This window comes from Hyla sarda, chromosome 8 (assembly GCF_029499605.1).
Source record: "Hyla sarda isolate aHylSar1 chromosome 8, aHylSar1.hap1, whole genome shotgun sequence".
Taxonomy (NCBI): Eukaryota; Metazoa; Chordata; class Amphibia; order Anura; family Hylidae; genus Hyla; species Hyla sarda.
In genome coordinates this window covers 196,234,048-196,260,465 of record NC_079196.1, presented here as the reverse complement: position 1 = coordinate 196,260,465, position 26,418 = coordinate 196,234,048, and the positions used below count along the sequence as shown (strand labels likewise).

Below are 26,418 nucleotides of genomic sequence, written 5' to 3'. Positions count from 1 at the left end.
ATGACCCCCCTTTAAAAGATGAGCTACCTCAGAGGTCTTGTAAAGTTCATGCCCCAAAGAGTCAGAAGTGTTTTAGCAACAATTAGACCTCCACAATATTCGACGGGTGGTTTTAATCTCATGGCAGACTGGTGTATGTAGCCATTGTGAAGCCTACAAAACAATAAAGGAGCTTTGCCATGGATCAGATTCCTAATTTTCCCCACCTCTGACCACCTACAAGTATATGTGGAAGGCTTATCCGCCTCCTCACCCCCTAGCAGCTCATTCAAGGCTGTTATGATTGCTAAAGCAAATATCTCTTTGTACAAAAGCAAAAAGATATTCTTTCAGCTTTAGGTGCAATTTAACACACAAAAACGTTAAGTTGAGTTCCATGACACATATTTTCCAACAAACTTGGTGAAATTACAGGAAAACATTGTTTGTGAAAAGGTACAAATGTCTGCATGATGCCCAAGGAGGTGGGAGAGAACAGAAATTGTAAAACGGGTCTAAATTAGATATTTTCTGCCAATTTAGCCAGTGAGAGCACTTCATTTGTTTGATGGCTGTGTGTATATGAAGTGCGAGCCTGAATATTAAGCGGTACAGGCCTACTATGAGCATGATATAAGAGCGTACAATTTGTTTCCTGCACAATGTAAATAGCACCATTTGCCAGCACTTATATAGAACAAAAATAGACAATACACAAGTAACACCCCATATTGTCAAATTCTACAGTGTTTTTTTTGTTTTGCGGGCAGCAGGCTGAAACATTCTGATGGATTTTTCTCTTTAAGCCCATGATACAATAATTTGTATGCTTGTATAACAATACAAGAAATACAACACTTAAAAAAAGGCGGGAGATGTCTACAAAAATAAGTACACACCGACCAAACTCCATCAGAAGCGTGAACTGAAGCTGTCCTTGTGACTGTTTTTGGGTGATACCAGCTTTTATTTTAAATTGGTTTTCATTTGACTGGTGACCTATACTGAGTACATGGCATTAACATCTTATCGTTGAGCAGGGCAACCTTGCCAATCAGTTACTTGCCTGAACTGCAGCAACCTGATATACAGGGAACAGAGCTGGAAGCAGGCGGTCCTGTACATTGTACAGTGGCTATCCTGGGTTACTGAAACTCAATAACCATTAACTTCAGCCCAGCATGGAGCTCTCTGCTTACACTTCTAACTACATTGTGAGTTCTGCAGCTTTCAAAGGGGTGGCTGGGTGATGGAACCCCATGATCAGATGATACTAGAGGACCAGTGACCAGTGAACATGTTCATTCTGTTGGAGGAATTCCGCCCGAAAAAGCCCAATCCCAATGGGATTTAAAAATGGAGGGTTTAATATTGGCAGTAATACCCTGATTCCAGGAGGCAGTGCGGATCCACTGATATATTCAGAAAGGAAATTTCAAGGTGAGCATGGGCCCTAATAATCTGACAGCATATCTGACCCACTGTAAATAACTCAAAGTAAAGCACCAAAAGTGCAATTAAGTGTAAATACGGCTCTCACAACACATCATTGTCAGAGGTCAGGTTTATAGAGCATGGAAGAGGACCAGACAAGCATATTCTTCATGATAATTGATTTTTTTAATTTTTTTTTTTACTTTGAGAAATGTATTTTTGGTTTTCTGCAAAAAGAATAGGGAAATGCATAACAAAAGGTTATCCAGAATTGGAGAAGCAGAACTGATTTGTTCCAAAGTCAACACCACACCTGTTCTAAGGTTGTGTGTGGTATTGCAGTTTAGTTCCATTGAAGTTGTTATACTACATTCCAGGTAGGACAGGTGTGGTTCTGTTTTGGAAAGAAATTAATTTCTAATCCTGAACCATCCCTTTAAAAGGCTCATTCAATTACGTTTTGGCGATTGTATCTGGATTTGTTGCCAGACTGAAAATCGTCGTCTGCCGTGGTTTCGGTCCGGAAATAAAACTGGATATGGTCCAAAAATGAGCCAATAGCTAGCTGATTCTGTCCAGCTTATTCAAATGACTGGTGTGCGGCACGGGTCTTGAGGGGATATGGCAGTGGCCTGTTTTCAAATTCTCCCTGTATCCCAGCTGCTGTATCCCAAAAACGTGATGTGAATGCACCCTTACTGAGTATTCCCATTTTGATGTTTATGCCATATATATGTCTGATAGATGTCTGTTGCAGAACCCACTCTTCCCTGTGTCTGGGAAACTGAAAGCAACCAAAAGAACTGTTTCGCTCACTTGAGTTAAATGGGCACTGTCATTCTAATTATATACAGCAGGTAAAATAAATAAGATTTGTAATTTACTCCCTGTATAAAAAGAAAAATATTTTAATGTCACTTTCATAGCCTTATAAATCTGGCCACTAGGGGTCTCCCTTCTGGTCCAGACTGCATTCTGTCTGCTGAAGAGCACAGACTTTGGTCTCCTGCTGGACTGGCAGGAGACCAAACTCAGGAAGTGCGGTCTAGCCATAGGCAGTGAATAGCACTTGCTCTCCCTGTTTCATACACAGGCAGAGAGAAAATGCTATTCACTGCCTATGGCCAGACCACACTTCCTGAGTTTGGTCTCCAGCCAGGAGACCAAAGTCTCTGCTTTTGAGCAGACAGAATGTGGTCTGGACCAGAAGGGAGACCACCAGTGGCCAGACTTAAAAGGCCAGGAAAGTGACATAAAAATAATGTTTTTTTTTTACAGGGAGTAAATTACAAATCTTATTTATTTTACCTGCTCTATCATGTGCAAAAAAAAGTTAAAATTTTTATGACAGTGCCTATTTAACTTTATGTAGGTAAGTGGGCGTAAACAATGTAGCACTGTGAGCTACAGTATTTTTGTAACTCCACAGCTATAGACACGGTGAAGCTTGTGGTACCCTATTAAAGTCCAAAGCTATATTCACAGCTCTAGTCATTGCCATGGGAAACTGTGAACAAGTTTATCTACAGGCACAACAGCTTCGCTGTGCTCCTACGCTGCAATGAGACATTTTGTTTTCCCTATATCAGATTACATTACAATGCCGGATGTAAAGACTAAACTTCCAGAATGCAAATCCCTGGAGCGAGCTCTGTGCAGACAGTGACAATGAATGCAGAACCGTTCTGACTGCAGAATTGTGAATACAACTTTGAACTATAATATTGGCGTTGTGTCTAAAACTGCAGCTCAGCCTCGATCACATAAATGGGGGCCGCGCTCCAATCCAGACACAGCCGACTGACAAGAGCAACAATCAGTCTGGTAAAACTATGAAGGGACATTTGTTACTGCTATTGATGTGGATACGAATTCAACGTTAAAACTTGTAAACCCCTTTAAAAAAAAAAAAAAGACATAAGAATAATATTTTTTAGAGTAACAGGAGTGTTATCGAATATCAAGCCTTTTAGGTTCAGTACATCAAACAAGGTTGCAGAGAATTACAATTTTCTTGCCCGAGCTCTCATTATCATCAATAGTATTTTATGGAGAGCAAGCCCTTATTACTAATGATCAGTAGGGTCCCAAATATGTCTACATGATACTTTCTCTCGCTAATATATATATGTTCATACTACCGTATTTTTCGCCGTATAAGACGCACTTTTTCTTCCCCAAAACTGGGGGGAAAAAGTCGGTGCGTCTTATACGGCGAATACACCCCTATCGCGGCGGTCCCTGCGGCCATCAACGGCCAGGACCCGCGGCTAATACAGGACATCACCCATCGCGGTGATGCCCTGTATTAACCCTTCAGACGCGGCGATCAAAGCTGACCGCCGCATCTGAAGGGAAAGTGACACTAACCCGGCTGTTCAGTCGGGCTGTTCTGACTGACGCGATTTCACTGCGGCGGTCCCTAACAGCCCGACTGAATAGCCGGGTTAGTGCTTACAGGACACCGGGAGGGACCTTACCTGCCTCCTCGGTGTCTTCTCCGTTCAGGGATCCCCTGTATGGTCGGCGCTCTCCTTCCTCATCATCACGTTGTTGCGTACGTGCGTCGGCGTGCGTAAAGACGTGATGGCGGTGACGGAGAGCAAGGATACCCGGCCGGCAGCAGAGATGTTCCGGAGCGATGGGGACACGGCGACAGCGATGGAGCGACATCCAGGGCAGCGGTGACTGGTCCGAAGCGGCGGGGACACGTGAGTATTACCTCCTATGCAGTGGTCTTCAATCTGCGGATCTCCAGATGTTGCAAAACTACAACTCCCAGCATGCCCGGACAGCCAACGGCTGTCCGGGCATGCTGGGAGTTGTAGTTTTGCAACATCTGGAGGTCCGCAGGTTGAAGACCACTATTGGGTTCAAAAATCTTAATTTTTTTAGATTTTGCACCTATAAATTGGGTGCGTCTTATACGCCGGTGCGTTCTATAGGACGAAAAATACAGTAAATATTGAAAAAAAGGACATCAAATACATCAAATTATAAATAAGCCTGTAAAAATTTCAACAAGTCACTAAAGAGGTAGGACATGAAATTTTTGTCTCATGGTTGGACAAAAGACGGTGACCCTGCTTTTCTAAGAGTGGAGTTTTGTTTTCTTAAACTGCTCTGAGCTATTGGGTATTTTAGAGCTCAAATCCAACACATTCGTAAACTTGTTGGGATTTTCCCGGCGGCTGCGCTCCTTTTTTTCTGAGCTTTCAGAGTAAAAAGGGAGAGTTAGTCAGATTTTTGGTCGCAAAATCTGGTGCATGAAGCGTGCAACAAAATTTGGGCGCTAAACCAGATAAAAAAATTATAAAATAAAAAAAGAGTCTGGATCACATTAGCTAATGGCCCCCCGAGTTTTTAAACAGAGGTTTATTTCAAGAAACAGTCTTCCCATAAAGATCTAAATGTCTATGTGGCTCCCAATGATACGGTGACCTGTAGGTAGACAGTGGAGACCCTAGTGGGTCTAGAGTGAGTATCACCATATAGCGAGTTGGTATATAGGTCAAGAAGAAGGTTCGAACGTGCGTCCGCCCTTTTTAGGGCGGGGTCTCACCTAGTAATAGGGCCGACCAGATACCATAGGGTGAGAACAGGTACCCTAGGCCCCCTACCACTTCCTTCACCCAATAACTAGATACCCCAGGGAGTCACTAGATAACTCATATGTTAACTCCACCTCTATCTACTGGACACTCCTCTTTCCTCTCATTCAGAAATATTATCATCTTTATTGCTTCTCCAGAACAAAGATTATAACCTTGGTCGGCTTGTTAATGGGGTCCAATTATCAACATGGTATCTTGGTGGTAGTGGATCTCCTCCCCCTAACTGGCAGTACCCTATATCCCTCTGAGTATATGAGATACCTAGAGGTGTTCTGCTACTTACCAATATATCATGGACCCACTTTAATGGTATATATTTATATACCAATGCCCGTCTCTATGGGTCTTTTCCATTATAACTGAATATGTATGGATCAGACTAATGGATCTTGACCAACATCCCTTAAAGAGTCTCCTCTGAGTAGGAGAAGCTGAATTTACATTCCTATCACGGTATAATCAATCAAAATAGACAGTGGCGTACACTCTGCTTAAGTTTTATTAATTATGAGTCCCTTGAAGCTTATTTATCAGCATATAACTGGCTTTATAGTCCTACAATCTATATTACCATAGTAACAACCACAATATACATTGGGAACGAGATGCAGAATAGTTTATCAATAGCCTTAAAGGGGTTATCCAGGGGAAAAAAATGTTTTTTTTTATTATATATATATATATATATATATATATATATATCAACTGGCTCCAGAAAGTGAAACAGATTTGTAAATTACTTCTATTAAAAAATCTTAATCCTTTCAGTACTTATGAGCAGCAGAAGTTGAGTTGTTTTTTTCTCTCTAAGAGCTCTCTGATGACACCTGTCTCAGGAACTGTCCAGAGTAGAAGCAAATCCCCATAACAAACCTCTTCTACTCTGTGCAGTTCCCGAGACATGCAGAGATGTCAGCAGAGAGCACTGTTGACAGACATATAAGAAAAACTCAACTTCAGCAGCTGATGAATATTGGAAGGATTAAGATTTTTTAATAGAAGTAATTTACAAATCTGTTTAACTTTATTGAGCCAGTTGATCCAAAAAAAAAAAAGTTTTTTTCCTGGAATACCCCTTTAATCACTAATTAGGCTCTTCAATCCGGCCAGCACTTCAGCATCACGATCAGCTACTCACTCCCGCCCCACTGCGGCATCACAGCGGGGCGCGGCCATCTGACGTAGTGCCCCAGCGACGAGATATGATGTCAGACGTCGGCACCACGAGTCAGAGCGCTGTGCGGCTGTCCTAACTACACAGCTCCCTGCCACTGTGGGTAAGCGCTCAGGCTGTGGATTTCCATAGACCACACAGAAAAACTATGAGTAGCTAGCCGCCTGGCGGCATAGCATGCAGTACTTTTCCTTATAGGTACCCCAGAGCACCTTGAGTGATAGGGACATTGTTTTTCCTCCTCAGGTACTATTTGGAATCTTCTAAGCCGAGAGTTTTGAACTTACATTCCAACTACCGTAGCATTCTAATGGCTACAGACGGTATCTAGCTCTGGTCTCCATCTTTTTTTACAGGTCATTTGGACTACGGCTGCAGTCTCTATTTGAATGCACATATGAAATGACCATACCCTATTGGGATATTATATGTTGGGCTAATAAGTGATATGAATAAGATAGAAGTCTATCACTGATGATCTTGCATAATCGTGTTTTATAATAAAGTTTCCCCTGAAGATGCCAGCCAATATTGGCAGAAACACGTAGGGAATGATGTTATAACATGTGATGTGTTGCTAATACAGCCCAATCATTATTTAGCATCTCTGGATGGAACATGATACAGGCTATATTCATTTTGATTTTGAAATTTGGGTCATTAAAGCACTAGAATTTATTTTGGTGATATTTTTATCTAGTGATTGACATAAAAAGTAAAGTCTTAGGCACCTCCCCTTTAATATCATTTAAAAAAAATATTTTATGTACGGTATGTTTCTATAAAGATCCCATAGAATATTTTTAAGAAGATTGTTTGCTCTTTGCCTAGTGTCACTGGTCACGTATTGGCCAGTCTGAACAGGCGACCCAGTCCATGGGGAATAAAATGTATATGGCTGATGATCATTCACCAGGCAATTGTTTAAAGCATACCTGTCAGATCAAACAATACTGTTATATGTTACTCAGTGCCTCATCCTGATCATTTACATGTAATTTTAATGTCTCTATAACCGATATTTCATTGAAAAAAATAACATGTTACAGCTGCTCAATGTCTTTTAAATTGTCTTAAAGGGAGGGGCGTGTGATTCTGTTGCCTGCACTGTGATGACTCCTCCCCCTCCCTCACTCTGACTCACTGCCCTTAGAGGAGCCAGGCAGCCCTGCTCTGTAACCCTTTCCTCTCTGGTTTTATGCTGTGTATACATACACACATACTATTGGAGATTGCCTGTTCTCTACCACCAAAGACAATATAGTGAGTGTATAACTTACATCTTCCTGTGTCATTCATGTGTGTCATCCATAGGCAGTCAACACATTTTAGTCCACATTTATACTGGCCACACACCATTAAAGACTCTGGACAAAGGATATTTCAAGGTAAATTCATGTTCTTAAAAAGTTCTGAGAATATTTTTTCCCAAAAGTTTGTGAAGAAAAGATCTTTACTGAAAAAACAATCTCCTGTTCAACTACAATTTCAAACATGGCCGACTACACAATAGTATCATGTCATCAGCCAGCTAAAACTATTGTTTGTTGTTAAAGTTTACCCAACAAATAACCATTTTGGTTAAACTAGATAACTTTCATCAGTTTTAATCTAAGGTGTATGGGCACCTTAATTGTTGTTTAACCATCAACTAAATTTCATCTGTGTGTACAGCCACCTTTACACCTGGAATAGGCAAGTTTTATATATTTTTTTTATTTTCGTGTAGTTTGTGCTCAGTAATTGTGTAAAGGGCAACAATAGTTATATCTACAGATGAGTGAAGTATTTGAGAATCAATTTGATTTAATCCGAATTTCACAAAAAATAAAATAAATTAATATATATATGTACATACCTACTGTATGTGTGTGTGTGTATATATATATATATATATATATATATATATATATATATACAAAAAAAGAGGATTGCAGCAGCACACATTGGTCAAAAAAATTGAGACTCTTAGCGCACTTTTTGATCAAAACGTGTCCCCCATCCACCACGGGGAGGTGGCCTCATTTAGGATGGGAACCTAGCACAAATTCTGAGCCTAACACTCAACTATCCACTCACCTCTGCTGGGCATATAGCCTCTGACTGGGTGACATGCTGGATCCATTTAAAACTCCACCTGTGAGATATATATATATATATATATATATATATATATATATATATGTATGTATATCAGTGTTTTCCAACCAGAGTGCCTCCAGGTGTTGCAAAACTACAACTCCATGCATGCCTAGACAGCCAAAGGCTACCAAAGGCTGTCAAGGCATGCTGGGAGTTGTAGTTTTGCAACATCTGAAGGCACCCTGGTTGGGAAACACTGATGTATATATTAGCTTACTTTAAGTCCAATTTTTTTGTAATTAATTTTAAATTTCTTCCCTGTAAACTGAGTGACCTGTCGGTAAGTGCCAATCCTGTAGGCATCACAGTTTTTATTCTATACATATGCTGGGAGCTTGCACCCAGTCCAGCCACTTTGTATACTGTACATAGGCAGGGACTCCTGTCTTTGACAAGCGCCCCTACTTTTTTTTACATACTTTGCATGGGCAATTGGAGACTTCCGAATTGTAATCAAAATCTGAAAATAATCTGACCCCAAAATTGAGAGATTCACATCTCTATAGTTATATATATATATATTTTTTATGCATATGTCACCAATTCCACAGAAAAATCTGCATGTTTTTATATATTGATTTAATGTGATTTGCAGCAAAAAAAAATATAACTTGCATCTATCTTAAAGGGGAAATAGATATGAGAAAAACATGGCAATAATAACTCTCCAACTATTATAATATTGCTAGTACTACTATGTATTATAGAATTAATCATTGTGCATACATTTTTTCAGTTGTAAGGTGGAGAACCACTATCAAGTCTCCACATATAGGTGGGTGGATTAAAGACGTGTTGCACAAGTTATAGAATATTGGCCATTTCCTCATCTGAAAGGCTAATGGGATAACTCAATTTCTATGCTATTTAGATTAGGTTAGACGGCAGATATTTTTTTCTTCCTAACAAATTAAAGTTATATTTCAGGAAAATGAATCCCTGCTTCTGCCCCTGGGGCATGTGGGCCATTAGCAAAGACGCATATCCCAGAGGGGGCCTACGAACCTTAAGCTAAATGAGAGACAACGAAAACATGACAGGCTGTACAATCTATATGGTTCTGCATCTCAATCTCTTCCCCCACATAGCTAAAAAGCCCCCAGGGCAGCCCTTGATCATGCCTTGGTGAATTACACTAGACTAACAGGGCCCCGTTCTTTCACAAGATTAGGAGAAATAGGAGATAGATTGGGATGGTTATATTTGGAACTGTGAGATTTTGCATGTCAGTAATTTGTTCTACAATCACTGGGTCTCACTGCTTGGAACTAAATGGTAAAAACACAAGTTATAGAAAGTGGATAGAAAAATCTCATTAATGCTTACAGGTTCTGAAATATAGTTAGATCCCAGGAGCTATAGGATTTTTGAGGGTAGAATTTACATCATTTTTAGTGCTTTGTCAGGTTAAAGACAGAAGAAAGATGAAGAATAACTCAACCTAAAATTTGTTTTAAAAAAAATTAAATACCATACAATTTATGATGATAATTAAAATCTTTAACCCCTTGGGGATGGAGCCCATTATGACCCTAAGGACGGGAGCATTTTTATTTTATTTTTTCAAATCTGACCTCTATCACTTTATGCATTAATAACTCTGAGATGCTTTTAATTATAAATTTGATTCCGAGATTGTTTTTCGTGACATATTCTATTTATATTAGTGGTACATTTTCATTGATTCTTGCATCATTTCTTCGTGAAAAACTCCAAAATTTCAGGAAAAATTTGAAAATTTTACATTTTTCTAACTTAGAAGCTCTCTGCTTCTAAGGAATTTTTTTTATTTTCAAGGACGCCTGTTCCAAAAATCTGTTAGACACCTGTGGGGTGTAAATGCTCACTGCACCACTTGTTATAATCCGTGAGGGGTGTAGTTTCCAAAATGGAGTAACATGTGGGGGTGTGTGTATTGTTCTGACACTATGGGGGCTTTGTAAATGCACATGGTCTTCAATTCCAGCCTAATTCTCTTTCTTCTGCATTCTAGTCAGAACTGCTGTAACTATCAGCCACCCCTGTGCAAATGCAATTTAGGCCTCAAATGTACATGGCGCTCTCACTCCTGAGCCCTATTGTGCGCCTGCAGAGCACTTTGCGTCCACATATGGGGTATTTCCGTACTGGAAATGTTGGGGGTCTTTTTTCTCCTTTTACCTCTTGTGAAAATGAAAAGTATGGGGCAACACCAGCATGTTCGTGTAAACATTTTTATTTTTTACACTAACATGCTGGTGTAGCCCATAACTTTTCCTTTTCATAAGGGCTAAAAGGAGAAAAATCCCGCAAAATTTGTAGCGCAATTTCTCCTGAGTACGGAAATACCCCATATGTTGCACTAAACTGTTGCCTTGAAATACAACAGGGCTCCGAAGTGAGAGAGTGCCATGCGCATTTGAGGCCTAAATTAGGACTTTGCAATAGGGGCGGACCTGGATACAAGGATGGGGCTTATCTCCACCAAAATCCTACAGCAGTGTCTCCCAAATAGGGTGCCTCCAGCTGTTGATAAACTCCCAGCCTATCAGGACAGTCAATGGCTGTCCGGCAATACTGGGAGAAGTTGTTTTGCAACAGCTGGAGGCTCCGTTTTAGAAACACTGCCGTATGATGGGATGTTTTTTATTTTTATTGGGGGGGGGGTAACTGTGTAGGGGTATATGTAGTGTTTTACTTTTTATTTTGTGTTAGGGTAGTGTAGTATTTTTAGGGTACATTCACACAGGTGGGGGTTCACAGTGAGTTTTTCACTGGGAGTTTGAGCTGCGGCGGAAAATTTGCCGCAGCTCAAACTGGTAGAAGGAAACCCACTGTAAACCCGCCTGTGTGAATGTACCCTGTAGCCCAAAACCCCAAACCTTCAGCTGTTGCAAAACTACAACTCCCAGAATGCACTGACAGACCGTACATGCTGGGAGTTGTAGTTTTGCAACAGCTGTAGGCACACTGGTGGGGAACCACTGAGTTAGGAAACAGACTCTAGCTCAGTGTTTTCCAACCAGTGTGCCTACAGCTGTTGCAAAACTACAATTCCCAGCATGCCCAGACAGTCAGGGATGCTGGGTGGTGTAGTTCTGCAATATCTGGCCCTTCAGATGTTGCAGAACTACAACTCCCAGCATGCCAGGACAGTCTAGGTATGCTAGGAGTTGTAGTTATGCTACAACTGGGGAAGAACAGTTTGGAGACCGCTAAGTAGTGGCTGCCCGGGCTTGCTGGGAGTGGTAGTTTGGAAACATCTGGATGTCCGCAGGTTGAAGACCACTGTATCAGACATTGACAAGCGGTGATGATGAAGGGGGTGGGGTGAGGCGGGGGTTTGATGACATGTGGTGATGATGAAGGGGGGGTGTGATGATGACAAGGGGATGATGAAAGGGGGGTGTGGGATGATGACAAGGGGATGATGAAGGGGGGGTGTGGGATGATGACAAGGGGATTAGGAAGGGGGGGGCGGGATAATGACAAGGGGATTAGGAAGGGGGTGTGTGGGATGATAAGGGGATGATGACAGGCGGTGAAGATGAAGGGGGGGTGGGATGATGACAGGCAGTGATGATGACGGGGGTCTGGATGATGACAGGGGTGATGATGTATTTCCCACCCTAGGCTTATAGTCGAGTCAATAACTTTTCCTGGGTTTTTGGGGTGAAATTAGGGGCCTCTGCTTATATTCGGGTCGGCTTATACTCGAGTATATATAGTATATTATGTAACAAAAAAACAGCAATTTTTACTTTTTTTTTTACGTTTGTGCCATTCACCTTATGGCATCAATAACATTAGATTTTGATAGCTCGGACATTTACGTAGGGGGCGATACCAAATATGTTTATTAATTTATATTTTTTTACCCATTCTGGGGGTAAAATGGGGAAAAGGGAATGATTAAAAAAATTTATTAGGGAGGGGAATTTTCATTTTTTTAATTTTTTTTTTACATTTTTACCTTTACCATTCGGAAATGTTTACATCATGCTGATAATGCGGCATGTCCTCCCCAAATTTTGGAAGGCCTGCGTCCCTGGGTGGGAGGTCACTATTGAGGAGTCTCTCATCAGCTTTAAAGGAGTAGTCCAGTGGTGACTCAGTGGTTTACAACTTATCCCCTATCTTAAGGATAGGGGATAAGTTGCAGATCGCGGGGGGTCCGACCCCTGGGGGAAGGGGGCGTGTCGACCTCCGCACGAAGCGGCGGCCGACACGCCCCCTCAATACAACTCTATGGCAGAGCCGAAGCGGTGCCTTCGGCAATCTCCGGCTCTGCCATTGAGATGTATTGAGGGGGCGTGTCGGCCGCCGCCTCGTGCGGGGGTCGACACCCACTATCTCGGCCAAGAGCCGGGGCCCCGTACAGAGGGATCACGGGGGGCCCCAGCGGTCGGACCCCCCGCGATCTCAAACTTATCCCCTATCCTTAGGATAGGGGATAAGTTTTTCACCACTGGACTACCCCATTAAGATTAAACTCAGCTTCCGGCAATACATCCCAACCAAACGATCGCGGTATAGCGTGAAGATGTATAAACTTTGCGAGAGTACCTCAGGGTACACTTGCAAGTTTGAGGATGAGATTCCCGCACTGGACCCCCAGAACTACACCCCCACCCCCCGCCCCCACTCTGGGTGTTAGCGGGAAAATCGTTTGGGGCCTTTTTCACCTATTGCTAGATAAAGGTTACCACCTTTACGTGGATAGCTTTTATAATCCTCTCTTCACATCCCTCGCCGCCAGATCTACGGTTGCTTTGCTGTGACAGTCCGGAAGAATCAAAGAGGCCTTCTGCCCCATCCCGTACATGCTCCTATCCCCGGGGTGAGTCCCGTGCCTTTTCCCATGAAAGCCTGTTGCTGGTCAGGTATAAGGACAAGAGGGATATCCTTATGCACACCACAATTCATGGAAACGGCAGCACCCCTGTCCCTGTACAAGGTACCGCGGGACCAGTCCTCAAGCCCCATTGTATTCTGGACTACAATCGGAATATGGGGGGGAGTTGATCTTTCTGATCAAGTCCTCAAGCCATATGATGGCATGCGGAAAACATGGACATGGTACAAAAAAAAGTTACGGTCTACATGGTACAGGTTGCCATGTATAACTCTTTTGTACTGTTCCAGCATGCTGGCAACAAAGGGACTTTGCTGCATTTTCAACCATCTTTGGTGGCTAAGCACCTCTGGAGCTATGGCCCTCCAGGTCGTCCCGGCCAATACTTTCCAGGTGAGGTCCCTCACACTGCAAAGACGGGACAATCCCATAAAAAATACAGAGTGTGTCACAGGAGGGGGATTCGGAAGGACACTTGCCCCGATCAATCGAGCCTCTGCATTAAAAACTGCTTCAGAGAGTATCACACTTCCATGGAGCACTACATTTTTAATCGTTTTCCCTAATTTTAATTCCCCAGAATTATACTCCAATGTTCCAGTCCAGAGTACATTGTCTTCCAAATTTTAAAACCAACTCTCCCCCCCCACCCCACCCCCAAAAAAAAATTATTAAATAAAAAACCTCTTTCCCAATACCCCTATCTTTTTTTTTCTCCCCTAAAAGTGTCGTCAACAGCAAAGGGTCGTCAACAGCACAGAAGGTGGGCATCATTTTTACTTTCGACCATACTTTGAGTCATCATTCTGGGAATTGGTATATCAGTACAGTATTAAAATTACCCCCCCAAGTACACTTCATCCATTCCTGGAAAAAAAAATTTAGGGAACACCTGTCTGTTCCAAATCTCCACTTCACCCTATACACCTTCCCTAGGGGGTGTACTGTTTATAATATTCTCACATGTGGGTGTTCCTTTCTTGTATTTTCCTCTGAATGTATGTGACTATTAGGTAAGTAAGAAACATCGGCCTCAAATGCGAAGAGTTCTCGCTGAGCTCTGTCGTATTTCCAGGCGACAATTCGGAGTCACATGTTAGTTGTTCCCAGAAAGATGATGCAGAGCATAGGTTGAAAATTGCAATTTTCAAACAATACCCTTCATCCATTCCTGGAAAATAAAATTTAGGAAACACCCATGCGTTCAAAATGTCCTATTTACCCCTATACCCATTCCTCAGGGTGGGTACTTTCTGTAATGGGGTCACATGTGGGTGTTTCATTTTTGTACTTTCCTCTGAATGTATGTAACCGTCAGCTACTGATATGCCTTAGGCCTTAAATGCAAACAGACCTCTATGATTACTGAGCCTTGTTGTGCGACCACCCAGCACGTTACCCCATATGTGGATGTTTTTCCATAGTCAGGAGAAAAAGCCCTCCAAAATTTGTAACCCAATTTCTCCAATTACACCTTGTGAAAATGTTAAAAATTGGGTAACCCCAGCATTTTAGTGTAAAAAAAAAATATAGAATTTTTCAATTTACAGCCCACTGTTTGTAAAAAAAAAAACTGTGAGGTATAAGTACTCACTGTACCCCTTGTTACCTTCCTTGAGGGGTGCAGTTTCAAAATTGTGGTCACTTGCTGTTTTTTTTTTGTATTTTTTGTTACGTTTCTGGAAGGTCTAGTTTGCAAAATAGTGTCACATGTGGGGGGTTTCTGCTGTTCTGACATCATGAGAGGTTTGAAAATGCACATGGCCGCCGACTTCAATTTCAGTAAAATTATCTCTCCAAAAGTCCAATGGTGCTCCTTCTGTTCTGAGACCTGTAGCATTTAACGTCCACATTTGGGGCGTTTTCTTAATGGAGAGAAATTGGGCTTCAAATTTTGGGGTCCATTTTCTCCTATTACCCCTTGTGAAAAAGAAACATTTGGGGTAACACCATCATTTTAGTGTTAAAAATAAAATTTACCATTTTCAGACTCGAAGCTTCTCTCCAAAATTATGGCCGACAGATTAACCCTCATTTTACCCTCATTGATATCTCCAATTCAAACTGGCTTTATTAAAGGCAGGGCAGCAGTTACAAACTTGCGCACAGCCCTCACTGTATTGGACTCAGTCCAGCACCGTCGTAATCACACAACTATCCATCTTTACTCTCGGTAGGCGCCGAAAAGGCATTCGATAATGTCAGTTGGCCGTGGTTGGGGGCGGTGCTGGATGCCATGGGTTTGCAGGGTGCTTTTAGACAACTCTTATCAGCCATTTACACATCACCATTGGCCAGGATATATATACCTGGCTTTCTTTCCCCTGTTTTCCCTCTGACTAAGGGTACCAGGCAGGGATGTCCGCTCTCTCCCCTACATTTTGACATTGCTATTGAGCCCTTGGCAAGGTACCTCTTGATCACACCTACCTTTTCAGGTATTACGGTAGGAGAGGGAGAGATGCGGGCATCTCTGTTTGCTGACGACCTTATCTTATACTTAGATGATCCATTAAAAGCTATACCCCGTGTTGGAGATTCTGACTTCATTCAGATCTTATTCTGGCTATAAAATCAACACACATAAATCTGAATTGCTTCTCCTTAAAAGACCTGCTACAAGCTCTCTCTCTCACAATTACGGTTGCTAAATATTCTGCTAGCGTCTACTTCTATTACCTATTTAGGCATTTGCATAGGGAAATCACCCCAATCATTATATACTCTGAATTACCCCCCACTAATTGATAAAATCCAGTCAGAACTCCACAAATGGCATTGCCTACCCTTGTCTCTACTAGGGCGTTGCCACTTAAGATGTCTAGTTTTTCCAAGCTCCTTTACCCCTTCAAACAATTCCCCTATTATTGCGGCACACTGACATCATGACATTACATTCCACTTTTACCCATTTCATCTTGGCGGGAAAGAAACCCAGAATAGCATTAAAAATTTTGATGTTACCAACCTGGAGTGGAGGTGTCAACTTCCCAAACATCTGTGGCTACAACCTGGCATGTCTCTTTCGCCATATAATGGATTGGCATCTTGGCACATCCTTTTACTCCAATACCAATTTGAAACAAAGGTACGCTGCTGCCTGGCACACAATGGCTCTGTTACATTGTGCCTTGCAGTCGCTACCGCCGATCATCAAACACTCTCTTTTATTTAAGGACACTATAGCAGCGTGGAAGGCAATTAGGCGCCTCGCAGGCCTGTCTCACACTTGCTCTAAACATGCCCCACTGTGGACTTCTTTTTTCCCAGAGGGTTTCGCTAATGCACTCTTTCAGTTGTGCAGACAGAAAGGTATCAATACCCTTGGGGATTTAATGCACACCGACCATAAAAGAAGGTATACAATGTTGGAGCTGGGAGCTAAATATGATATACCTTCCTCCCACTTCCTGCAGTTTAATCAAATAAAGTCATACACTACAAATAAATTGAAAGACTTGTCGGGCGAACTTGGCTCGAACGGCTTTGATGCGATCCTGTCATCCCCAACTGACAGATCGATATCTGATCTCTACGATAAGCTAAGGAAATGGGTCATCCCCCAACCCCCTAAAAGAGTGGGATCTCAATGGGCTAAATTTCTAGGTGACCCGGATGCCCCCTCTCACATTCTTGAGGGGCATGCCGCACTTCGTAAATATGTTCATAATGAAAAATGGAGGGAAATGCAATTGAAGCTGATACATTCAGCGATATATGCTTTCACTCTTCCCCCTACGCCTCGTTGCCCTGATGGGAAAGACTGCAGTCCTAAATGCCAGTTACCTAAAGCTGACCTATTACACTGTATGTGGAGCTGCCCAGCTATATCCCATTACTGGCAACAAGTGATATCTGTGATTAGAGCTGCTAGTTCATATAGAGGTACTGTGGGTCATTATGAGGCACTCTTTCATATTTCAGTGATGGGCACTCCAACGAGCTATTCCTATTCTCATCTCCCCCCGATCGTACATTCTATCCTCACGTTGGCGAAGGCCACCTTATTGAAAAAATGGTTATCTCAGAAATCACCTACTGAAACCCATTTGATAGCAGCATTGAAACTGCTATTTAACTTGGACAAAATAGAAGTTGTTAAAGCCAAAGACTGTATGGCAAAAAAGTTCTTTATGAAGTGGAAATTTTTTATAACTAACTACTACACCCCAACCGAAATATTAACCATTATGCGGCCCTTTACCTCTACTCAGTGGTACATCAATGAGTTGCTGGCTTGTTCCTTGGGAGCGCTGAAAGTCCCTTGATTATGTACCATTTCTCCTTACTTCAAATATGACCCGCTTCATATTTGGTTATGTCCTTAATTTCAATATCTTGGTTGATATCCTTTCGCTCTACCGGGGGTCTGTGTGGAGGCTGCCTATATGTTTGTATGTCCTTACATGTTGTGTCATGCGTCATTATTTGGATATTATTTTGGTGTTGACTAGGGATTGGTGGGTTTATATTAGTACTTCTGCTCCCACTTTATATGATAGGATGGATTTTACTAAATGCATAGGAATAAATTTCTCCCATAACTGTGCGGACGTATGGTTCATACTAAAGGAGAAGTCACTTAGTCTTCTAACTGTCAAATGGTTATTTGTTCATGCGATATTGCTAGCATTACTCCTTACGTCTACTAGTACTTTATTTTTCTTTCCAGCACGGTTATTATTCCTAAACCTCGATCATTTATCTATGCATTCCACCTTGATGTATTATTATTATTATTACTACTTTGATAATTCTATCTTGCAATCCAACCCTTGTTGATTCATTCTTTTCGCATTGATGTATTGTATATTGTATACTTTGTTTGGAAAAGCAATAAAATTGTTAAAAAAAAAAAAAATTCAATTTTCAGGTCCAACTTCAACACAAAGTCGTCAAACACCTGTGAAGTGTTAAGGCTCACTATACCACTTTTTACGTTCCTTGAGGGGTGTAGTTTCCAAAATAGTATACCATGTGGTGGTTATTTTTTGCTGTTCTGGCACCATGGGGGCTTCCTAAATGCAACATGGCTCCCAAAAACCACGACAGCAAAATTTGTTTTAAAAAATTGCACAGTTGCTCTTTCCCTCTTGAGCCCTGTTGTGAGCCCACAGAGCACTTTATATCAACATATGAGGTATTTCCATACTCAATAGAAATTGGGATACAAATTTTGGGGGGCTTTTTCTCCTTATACCACTTTTAAAAAGGAAAAAAAATGGGGCTACAAGAACATGTTAGTGTAAAAAATGTAGATTTAGATTTTTCTCCTCCACTTTGCTGCTATTCTTGTGAAACACTTAAAGAGTTAACAAACTTTCTGAATGTCATTTTGTATACTTTGAGGGGTGTAATTTGTATAATGGGGGTCATTTATGGGATATTTCTCGCAGAAAGGCCCCTCAAATCCACTTCAAACTTAACTGGTCCCTGAAAAATTCAGATTTTGAAATTTTCGTTAAGATTTTTAAAATTGCTGCTATACTTTAAAGCTTTCTATTGTCTTCAAAAAGTAAAACCATGTCAACTTTCTGATTCCAACATAATGTAGACATATTGTATTTGGGAATCAATATAACATTTACTTGGAATATCCATTTTCCTTACAAGCAGAGTTTTAAAGTTAGAAAACTGCAACATTTTTAAGAAATTTGGGGATTTTTCACCAAGAAAGGATGCAAGTAACGACGAAAAATTACCACTATGTTAAAGTAGAATATGTCACGAAAAAACAACCTCAGAATCAGAATAAACGGTAAAATCATCCCAGAGTTATTAATGCATAAAGTGACAGTAATCAGAATTGCAAAAAAGGGCTCAGTCTTTAAGGAGAAAAAGGGCTCAGTCCTTAAGGGGTTAAGCCAATGATTCCCATGATGATGCTCACTGTGAGAACCCTACCAACTTGAAATGTCCATTACACCACAATTTTGTTTTCTTGCAACTATTGGAATACATAAATGTTAGATCTTCCACTAATGATTCAGGAGACTTCTTCAGACCAATGGACAAGGAAGGAAACTCTACGGCTTTAAGTCAACACTTACCAGTTCAGCCCTTTGTTTTTGCAAACCAGTTTCTTCCAAAGCCTGAGACAACTGAACCTGGAATATTAACAAAAAAAGGATATGAGAGGAGCATTACTTTACATGTGTTTCAAAGACCTCAACATTTAGTGTGGGAAACTATTTCTAGCAAAGAAATGATTATCTTATCAAAAGGATGTCTTTCTATAGTTTTTCTATAGTTCCTACTAAAGCATATGGTAATACAGATGATGATCTCTGCTCAGAATTTTGTTCTATGAATTAGAGCAGACAGCCTCTCACTCAGCAAACCTAACCTGTATTTGTGTTAGTTACATGGCTGCCGATTTGGATAAATGGTAGACGGCTGCATAGATAAACATTTGTTGTCCTAAAAAAGGGGTTATACCAAGATTAAAAATGATCACCTATCCACAGGATAAGTTATATGTATCTAATCAGTCAGGGTCCAACATGACCACAATATCATGATCAGAGAGAGAGGTGGTCGAGCATGCACCATCACTGCTAATCTGTTTACTTTCAATTGGGCTGATCGTGTTCAACTAACTTTGACACTTCCATAGTGAGTAATCTTGGCATAACCCATGTAAGGAACATGAGATTTGGGTGAAAAGACCCTTTACATATCAAGCAGATCAGCTTAAAGAGGTACTCAGCTGCTCAGTGTTTGGAACAAACTGTTCCGAAAGCTGGCGCCAGGGCCGGGAGTTCCTGACAGTCTATGACGTCATGAGCTCCCAGTGCTGGCTCCAGCATTCGGAACAGTTTGTTCCAAATGCTGAGCAGCGGAGTACCCCTTTAAGAATATAGTTTCAGGGAGACAGAAAGAGTCCAAAATAGTGTCAGGTGCTTGACATTTTGTCTTATCACTAAGTCGACAGGATTCTTTCTGAAAGTGTAATAAAAGTCAAAATTATTGATTTATACAGTATTTTTTTTTTTTAATGGACACATTGAATATCTGGTTCTTCTATATACAGTCACATATTACATGACAGTACATAGGATACAAAAAAGTAGTAACTTGAATTCATTGTGCAAACTTGAGAAGACAAAACAGCTGATATCAGAAAAATCATCCTGCAGTCGACTTTAGGTATTTCCACTTTTATTTTTAGCCTAATTGAGGCTTAATTTTAAAGATTGTAAGCCTTGCATATAAATAAGAGCCTTTGCAAATGATTATTCATTATCGTGCATTTAAACAGTCAATTAATCTTTTAAGAAAGATTGCTAATGCAGGAAGATTCCAGTATAGTGAGGATTTTGAACTACACATAAAAGAAGAGGCTTCTATCGATACAGAAAGAAACAAAACAGTTTTGGGACAATTACCAACTCTCTGAAATAGTCACAAATACTCTTTGAGTTTGCTTCATTTGAACGTTAATTTCTGGCAGCAGACAATAGATGTTAATAAAGCGTTATCATCATTTTCAGATGAGGATATTTCGATTCTGCATTCCCAGTTTATTAAAACCTCCCGTACAGCAAACTCAAGAGAACAGAAGAGCAGAGAAGACTGGCAGCCATGTAATAATACACAGAATAATTAGTAAGTGCAATGGCAGCCATAGTCACCAAATTATAAAGCAATGAGTTGACTTTAAAAAGTTAGATTAATATACAGAATATACCTACTATGACACGACCCACTAGAATCAAGGATGGGAGGAGGGGGGTGGGGAGTCATAAAACAAGATCTTGGTTTTACATCAGTGTCAGTTCTCCATTGGCCCAAAAAAAGAAGCCTGGCAACATCTATAGCTTTGCAGGCAAATTGGTACTACCATAAGATAACAACCATGCTGAACTTTAGGGATGCACAATTGATCAAGCCATGTGATGGCTAAATTCATTTTCAGGATGCCGTAAGCCTGCACATAAGGGCCTTAAGACAAAAGGTGGCTATACACTATGGGGGAGATTTATCAAAACCTGTGTAGAGGAAAAGTTTACCAGTTGCCCAGAGCAACCAATCAGTTTCCTTCTTTCATTTTTTAGAGGCCCTTTTCAAAATAAAATAAGCAATCTGATTGGTCACTATGGATAACTGGTCAACTTTTTTTTCTACACAGGTTTTGATAAATCTCCCCCATCATAATTAGGTTAACTGAATGAACTTATATTGGCAGGATCTATCAAGAATCTAATGAGTATGTGGGTGTCCCAACCGACTAATGATGGCAGATATCCAGAAAAAGATGGATCAAGCTGTTGAATTTTAACAACTAGGGTTGTCTGGTAGCAGTTTAGCTGCACTGTCTACTTTTAGAACATTGTATGCCCAGCCAAACCAAACGTGTGCATATATGGAACACGGTGAATGGGAGAAATACAGTAGCTATTGACCAAACAAGTGTCCTCTAATGCATATTATCAACTAATTGTTAAAGACAGGTACATATAGCTCAGATTTTTATTGTGCTCAACATTCCTGAGAGCTCTAGATAAGACCACGAGCCTTCAGAATACAGATTTAATACAAGCATAAGCAGATTCATAAACCACACAGACATATAGCATAAAGACAGAGAACACACTATAATAAAACTAAAGCACTGAGGTGTTAAAATTCACAGTTCCTACCGGTCTGAGATGTTAAGAACTCATACCAATATTCAATAGCTTTTAATGGACCGGTGAAACAAAGCAGCACAGAAGCCATCATAAAGCATTTAGCACACTGTAAATCTGAAGCACTGGTCCGATTTGTGATTGGGATTAATAATGAGATATCACTGTTCTGTCCGTGTCTTTTCCAGACACGTACCTACAGGATTGTCTAGAAGCCAGCCATATTAAAGCAGATGCAAATTTGCAATTAGAAAGCAATTAAAGCCCAGCAAGCTCTGTTCTACAGGACTATTGATGAACACCGAGGACAAGGCTTCCAGGACACAATCTGCCTTGTCAAATTAGATCATCAATGTTCAACAACATTAACATGCCAATCGACCTGGCCGAATATAGATAATCAATTGTGATTGGCCTGGAAAGGTAAACAAGAAATGTAACCTTCCCAGGAAAAAAGACCCTTCGCCTTTATTAAATGCTCAATGATGAATAAGGAAAAAATATTTCTCTTTGTATAGTGTCTTAGTAAAGAATATAGGTTCTTGTTTTGGAAATTAGGTAACTGTTTCTATTACACAGTTTTACCTTAAGTAATTATTTTGCGATAATATTGGAATCTCCCGCATCTACTCTTATTCAACTAAAAACTGGCCCCATGAGATGATTTTGACGTAAACTAAATTAGGTTCCCCTACTTACCAACATTTGAATCTCAAAACTCTCAAAACCACCGACTTTGTGAAAACCACACCCCCTAAGTAGAATTCTCCAGCCAAAACTCTCCTTCATGGCTGGGGATGTTTTTGGCCTTCGTGACCAAAGCAACATTTCTCCTTAAGGAATGCTGCATTCTAAAATTGTTTTGTTTTTGTTTGCTTACGCCAATCATTTTTCATAGGACACATTGGAATTTCTAATTATTTTAAATCGGAACATGTATCAATTCAATTTGAAGGTAGTGTTAGTCAAAGATGGGAATATTCTTCTGGGATCGCCTTCAGAAAAAGTGGGGCGAGGTTTGGAATCTGGGCTTTCATCATCCTTCATGGGCCACTCCATTTTTTCACACTAGCCCACATTAACACAGGTACTGAAGACAGCTTGTTCCAAGGCTTTAAAAACATTGAAGAGTCAGAATGCAAGCGAGGTTGTAAGTAAGGTATACCACTGATGTGACTTTGCTTTTTGAAACTGCAAAGTTCTAGGTTCAGACTTTGTGACCTGTGTATCAAAGGTATTATCTACTTTGTAGGGTGGCTGGTAGTAAGCCATCTGTATAGACAAAGAAGAGATATATATAATGATGTCAGGAGGAGCAGTGTTTAAATATTAATCCCATGTCACTGTCTCTGACTGCTACAAGTTGACTGGTCCTAAGATGCCAGTCTCCCATAGTGGATTTAAAAAAATGTCTAAATTTGAAAAGAATAAAAACATTTTCTAGAAGTGTTCATATTATGTTTTAATGCTATTTATTAAATATTAACCCCAAAATTCAACCCTCCAATTTTTCCATGCACAGCAATGCCAAATGTGTACATTGTGAGATGTTTCGCATTGCTATAGCACTAATTACAAAGGCCCTACTTTAGCCTTTAATGTATCACCCTCTGTTAACAGAGAGAGCCAAGATAGAACAAACTAACATTGGTAGAATGGGGGGCTAATTTTATTTTTGGCACAATGTACATTCTGCATGACAGGAATGTGTTAATGTCTAAGCAACTTGCGCCATATAAAATGCAATTGTGTCATTCAGGGTGTCTGAAATTCGTATTTTTTTTTTCTTTTGCTTATCCACAGTGCGCTTAAGCCTCAATTCCCCCCAAGATCACATATGCAGACTATGTTGAGATAAGTCCTGTGAAATCAATATTAATGTTACAGGCTTCCCCATCAACTTCATAAAAGCAAAAAAAAAAAAAAAAAGAGGTCTCATATTCAGGCATATAGTGTTCAAAAAGTGCACTGCGCTGTGGGGTTTTAGTGACAGTAAACAGATTATTTTAGTTCCCTGTCATAGTACAGGATCGTGCTGTTACACTGACAGCCCAATCCTAAAATAATGACTACACTGTTACTAAAACCCTTACTCTTCCAGCAGTTCCCATTAAAAACATACGCACTTTTGGTTAAGTGTGCATGCACAGTATATGGAAAACAGGTGGAGTAGCTGATGTCTAGAAATGTCTTCAGCCCACATTGACAGTTTTATGAGCACAATAAGACTCTGTATCTATCTCTATGGCCTGCTTTCATTAATATATAACCTAATATATAACCAGACCCAGAACAGAAATCGGGTGCAGTTCACACAGATTGGCATTCATTTACTAAGCCTTTACATTGGCTGACTGCGGGCGGGGAGGGCCACATGAACCATCCCTAGATTTGCGTTAGCCTTTGTCACAATCAGCTAGGCATCCCCTAAAACACGGAAAGATGTAAGCCCGATGATGTTTTGAATGCTTGTTCAGCCAATAATCTCCAAATGTAATAGGGCTCTTAGGCTGTAGTGTAATAGTCCATTATTTTGTCAGTTGACTCACATTCATTTCTGCTGCTATAAAGCATTTGCAACTCGTCTGACTATACAGGTAATACAGAAAAGGAGTAAAAGTTTTAGAAATAAAATATACACATTATTAAACAAAGAAAAAGACATAACAGATTCAATAAAACTCATGACATATTCCCTAACAAACTAGGTTCCTATAAATCTGGACACTTCTTGTTTTACACATCCTCATTCTTTTACCATCTCGAACATTACATTTAGTGCCTTGAACACTGATCAATTGATCAATAACTCATCAATATCCCCCCTCCCCCAGACTGACAATGAATTATCAGTTCGGACAGTGTGAAACCTGCTCGTCTGAGCCAGAAACGGGAGAGGCTGCTTGACAGCCCCTCTCCTACAGTACCCTGACGGGCATGTTCATCTGAAGATCTATATGAAAAACTACAGATCTTCAATAGGGTTACAGCAAAAAGCCTCAACTATCCACATGTTGATCATGTATCGCTTTACTTTTTTCAAAGCCAGTATTTAAAATAGTACATGTAGTCATCAAAAATTCAATAAAAAAAATTTCAAATTTTAACCTTAATTGAAATAGGTTTTCATCTGATGACAAAAATGTTGATAGAATTAAGTGCAATACAAAATACATGAATGTGATAATATTAAGGAAAATATCTGCCAAGTAGACGGAAACCAACTTCTATATTAACCAATGACTATAAGTATGTGCCGTCCAGCATGGACTTATCATTTTAAAGATTTATCTTCAACTCTTACTTTTAAAACAAAAAAAAAACTATGGACTTTAAACAGAATATCTAATTGAAATTGGGGATTAAAGAACGTATTTTCATGTATTATAAATGATTCTGTCATTACGCGCAGGGACACATCTTAAATTCAGATCTGGCAAAGATGGAGCTGTCAACATCAGACTGAATTGGCAATTAGTGATGATAATTATGGGCTCGAAATGCGCAAACCTCGGTGACCCCCGACTTTACAAACTGATCGTAATTAGCGTCTAACCTGGAGGCAGCGAGGAAACTTTGTTTGGCTAGGTAGTAGACTTAAGTGCAGAGTGAGGAGGCCACAAGTGAGACACACTGTAAACATTTGTCCTCTTACTGCGGGCGCTGTCAATGCTTTTCACATAAAGAGCGGGGTAGAATAGAAGAAATTAATGTTTGCAGCCCAGACTCCATTAGAAACAAATCTCACTGTTCCAGAAGCTCATAGAGATGCAATGCCAACATTAATCACAACAGGCTTAAAGTTTTCCTATTTCCTCTTTGTCTCTACATAAGGGTTATAAGAACTAATTGGCATGATCAAATAGAAAAGTATACTGCAGGTGGCAACACACATTAGATCATAGTGTGTCCAATCCACTTCATAAGACTATATGGGAGCAGCCTAACAAGTCTCATGATGGCAACTGTCACAGGATGGGATAAAGAGATTTACCAGAAACATTTCTAACCTGGGTGCTACAAAAATAAAATATAACATATACTTACCTGACCTTAACCCTCTTCAGTACCCCAATGCTCATTGGTTACTATTAGGGATGTCTCGATACCGATACTAGTATCGGGACCGATACCAGGTATCTGCATGGTATCGGGGATTTGTTTAATGTCCCTGATACCAAATCAGATACCTGGTGTATTGCTTTGTTGCCCCGTCCTCCGGTCCGCATCACTGCCGCAGCCCCATTCTCATCACTGCCGCTGCTAAGTGGGGTCAAAGGGGGGCTTCTGTCTGCAGGTGGGAGTCCTGCTGGCTACAAGGGGGGTCCTGTTGGCTTCAAGGGGGGGGGCTGCTGTCTACAAGGGGGGTCCTTCTGTCTAATGTCTGCAGCTATCTATACTAGCTACTATTAAAGGCAATCTTACAGCAGAGTCACCTGCACTAACTTGAGCTTTGTCCATGCCTGTGCTGCAGCTTGGACAAAGTCATGATTTTATAAGCCATGATTTCTATAAAAAAGGAGATAACATTTCCTTATGAAGTATATTAGAAAGGTTAATGTTTTGCTAAGATGTGCAACATATAAAAAGTTTTTGTATCTGACAGTGCCC

General features: G+C 40.5%; 1 protein-coding gene across 4 annotated transcripts in view; it reads right to left on the bottom strand.

Moving 5' to 3' along the window:
* Positions 1 to 26,418, bottom strand: part of MAD1L1 (mitotic arrest deficient 1 like 1) — a 790,601-nt gene that overhangs the window by 420,857 nt on the left and 343,326 nt on the right. For all 4 annotated transcript variants that reach the window (XM_056535643.1, XM_056535644.1, XM_056535642.1 and 1 more), the window contains exon 13: positions 19,228 to 19,284. In XM_056535643.1, the coding sequence (XP_056391618.1) occupies positions 19,228 to 19,284 (57 nt within the window). The remainder of the gene's footprint in view (positions 1 to 19,227; positions 19,285 to 26,418) is intronic.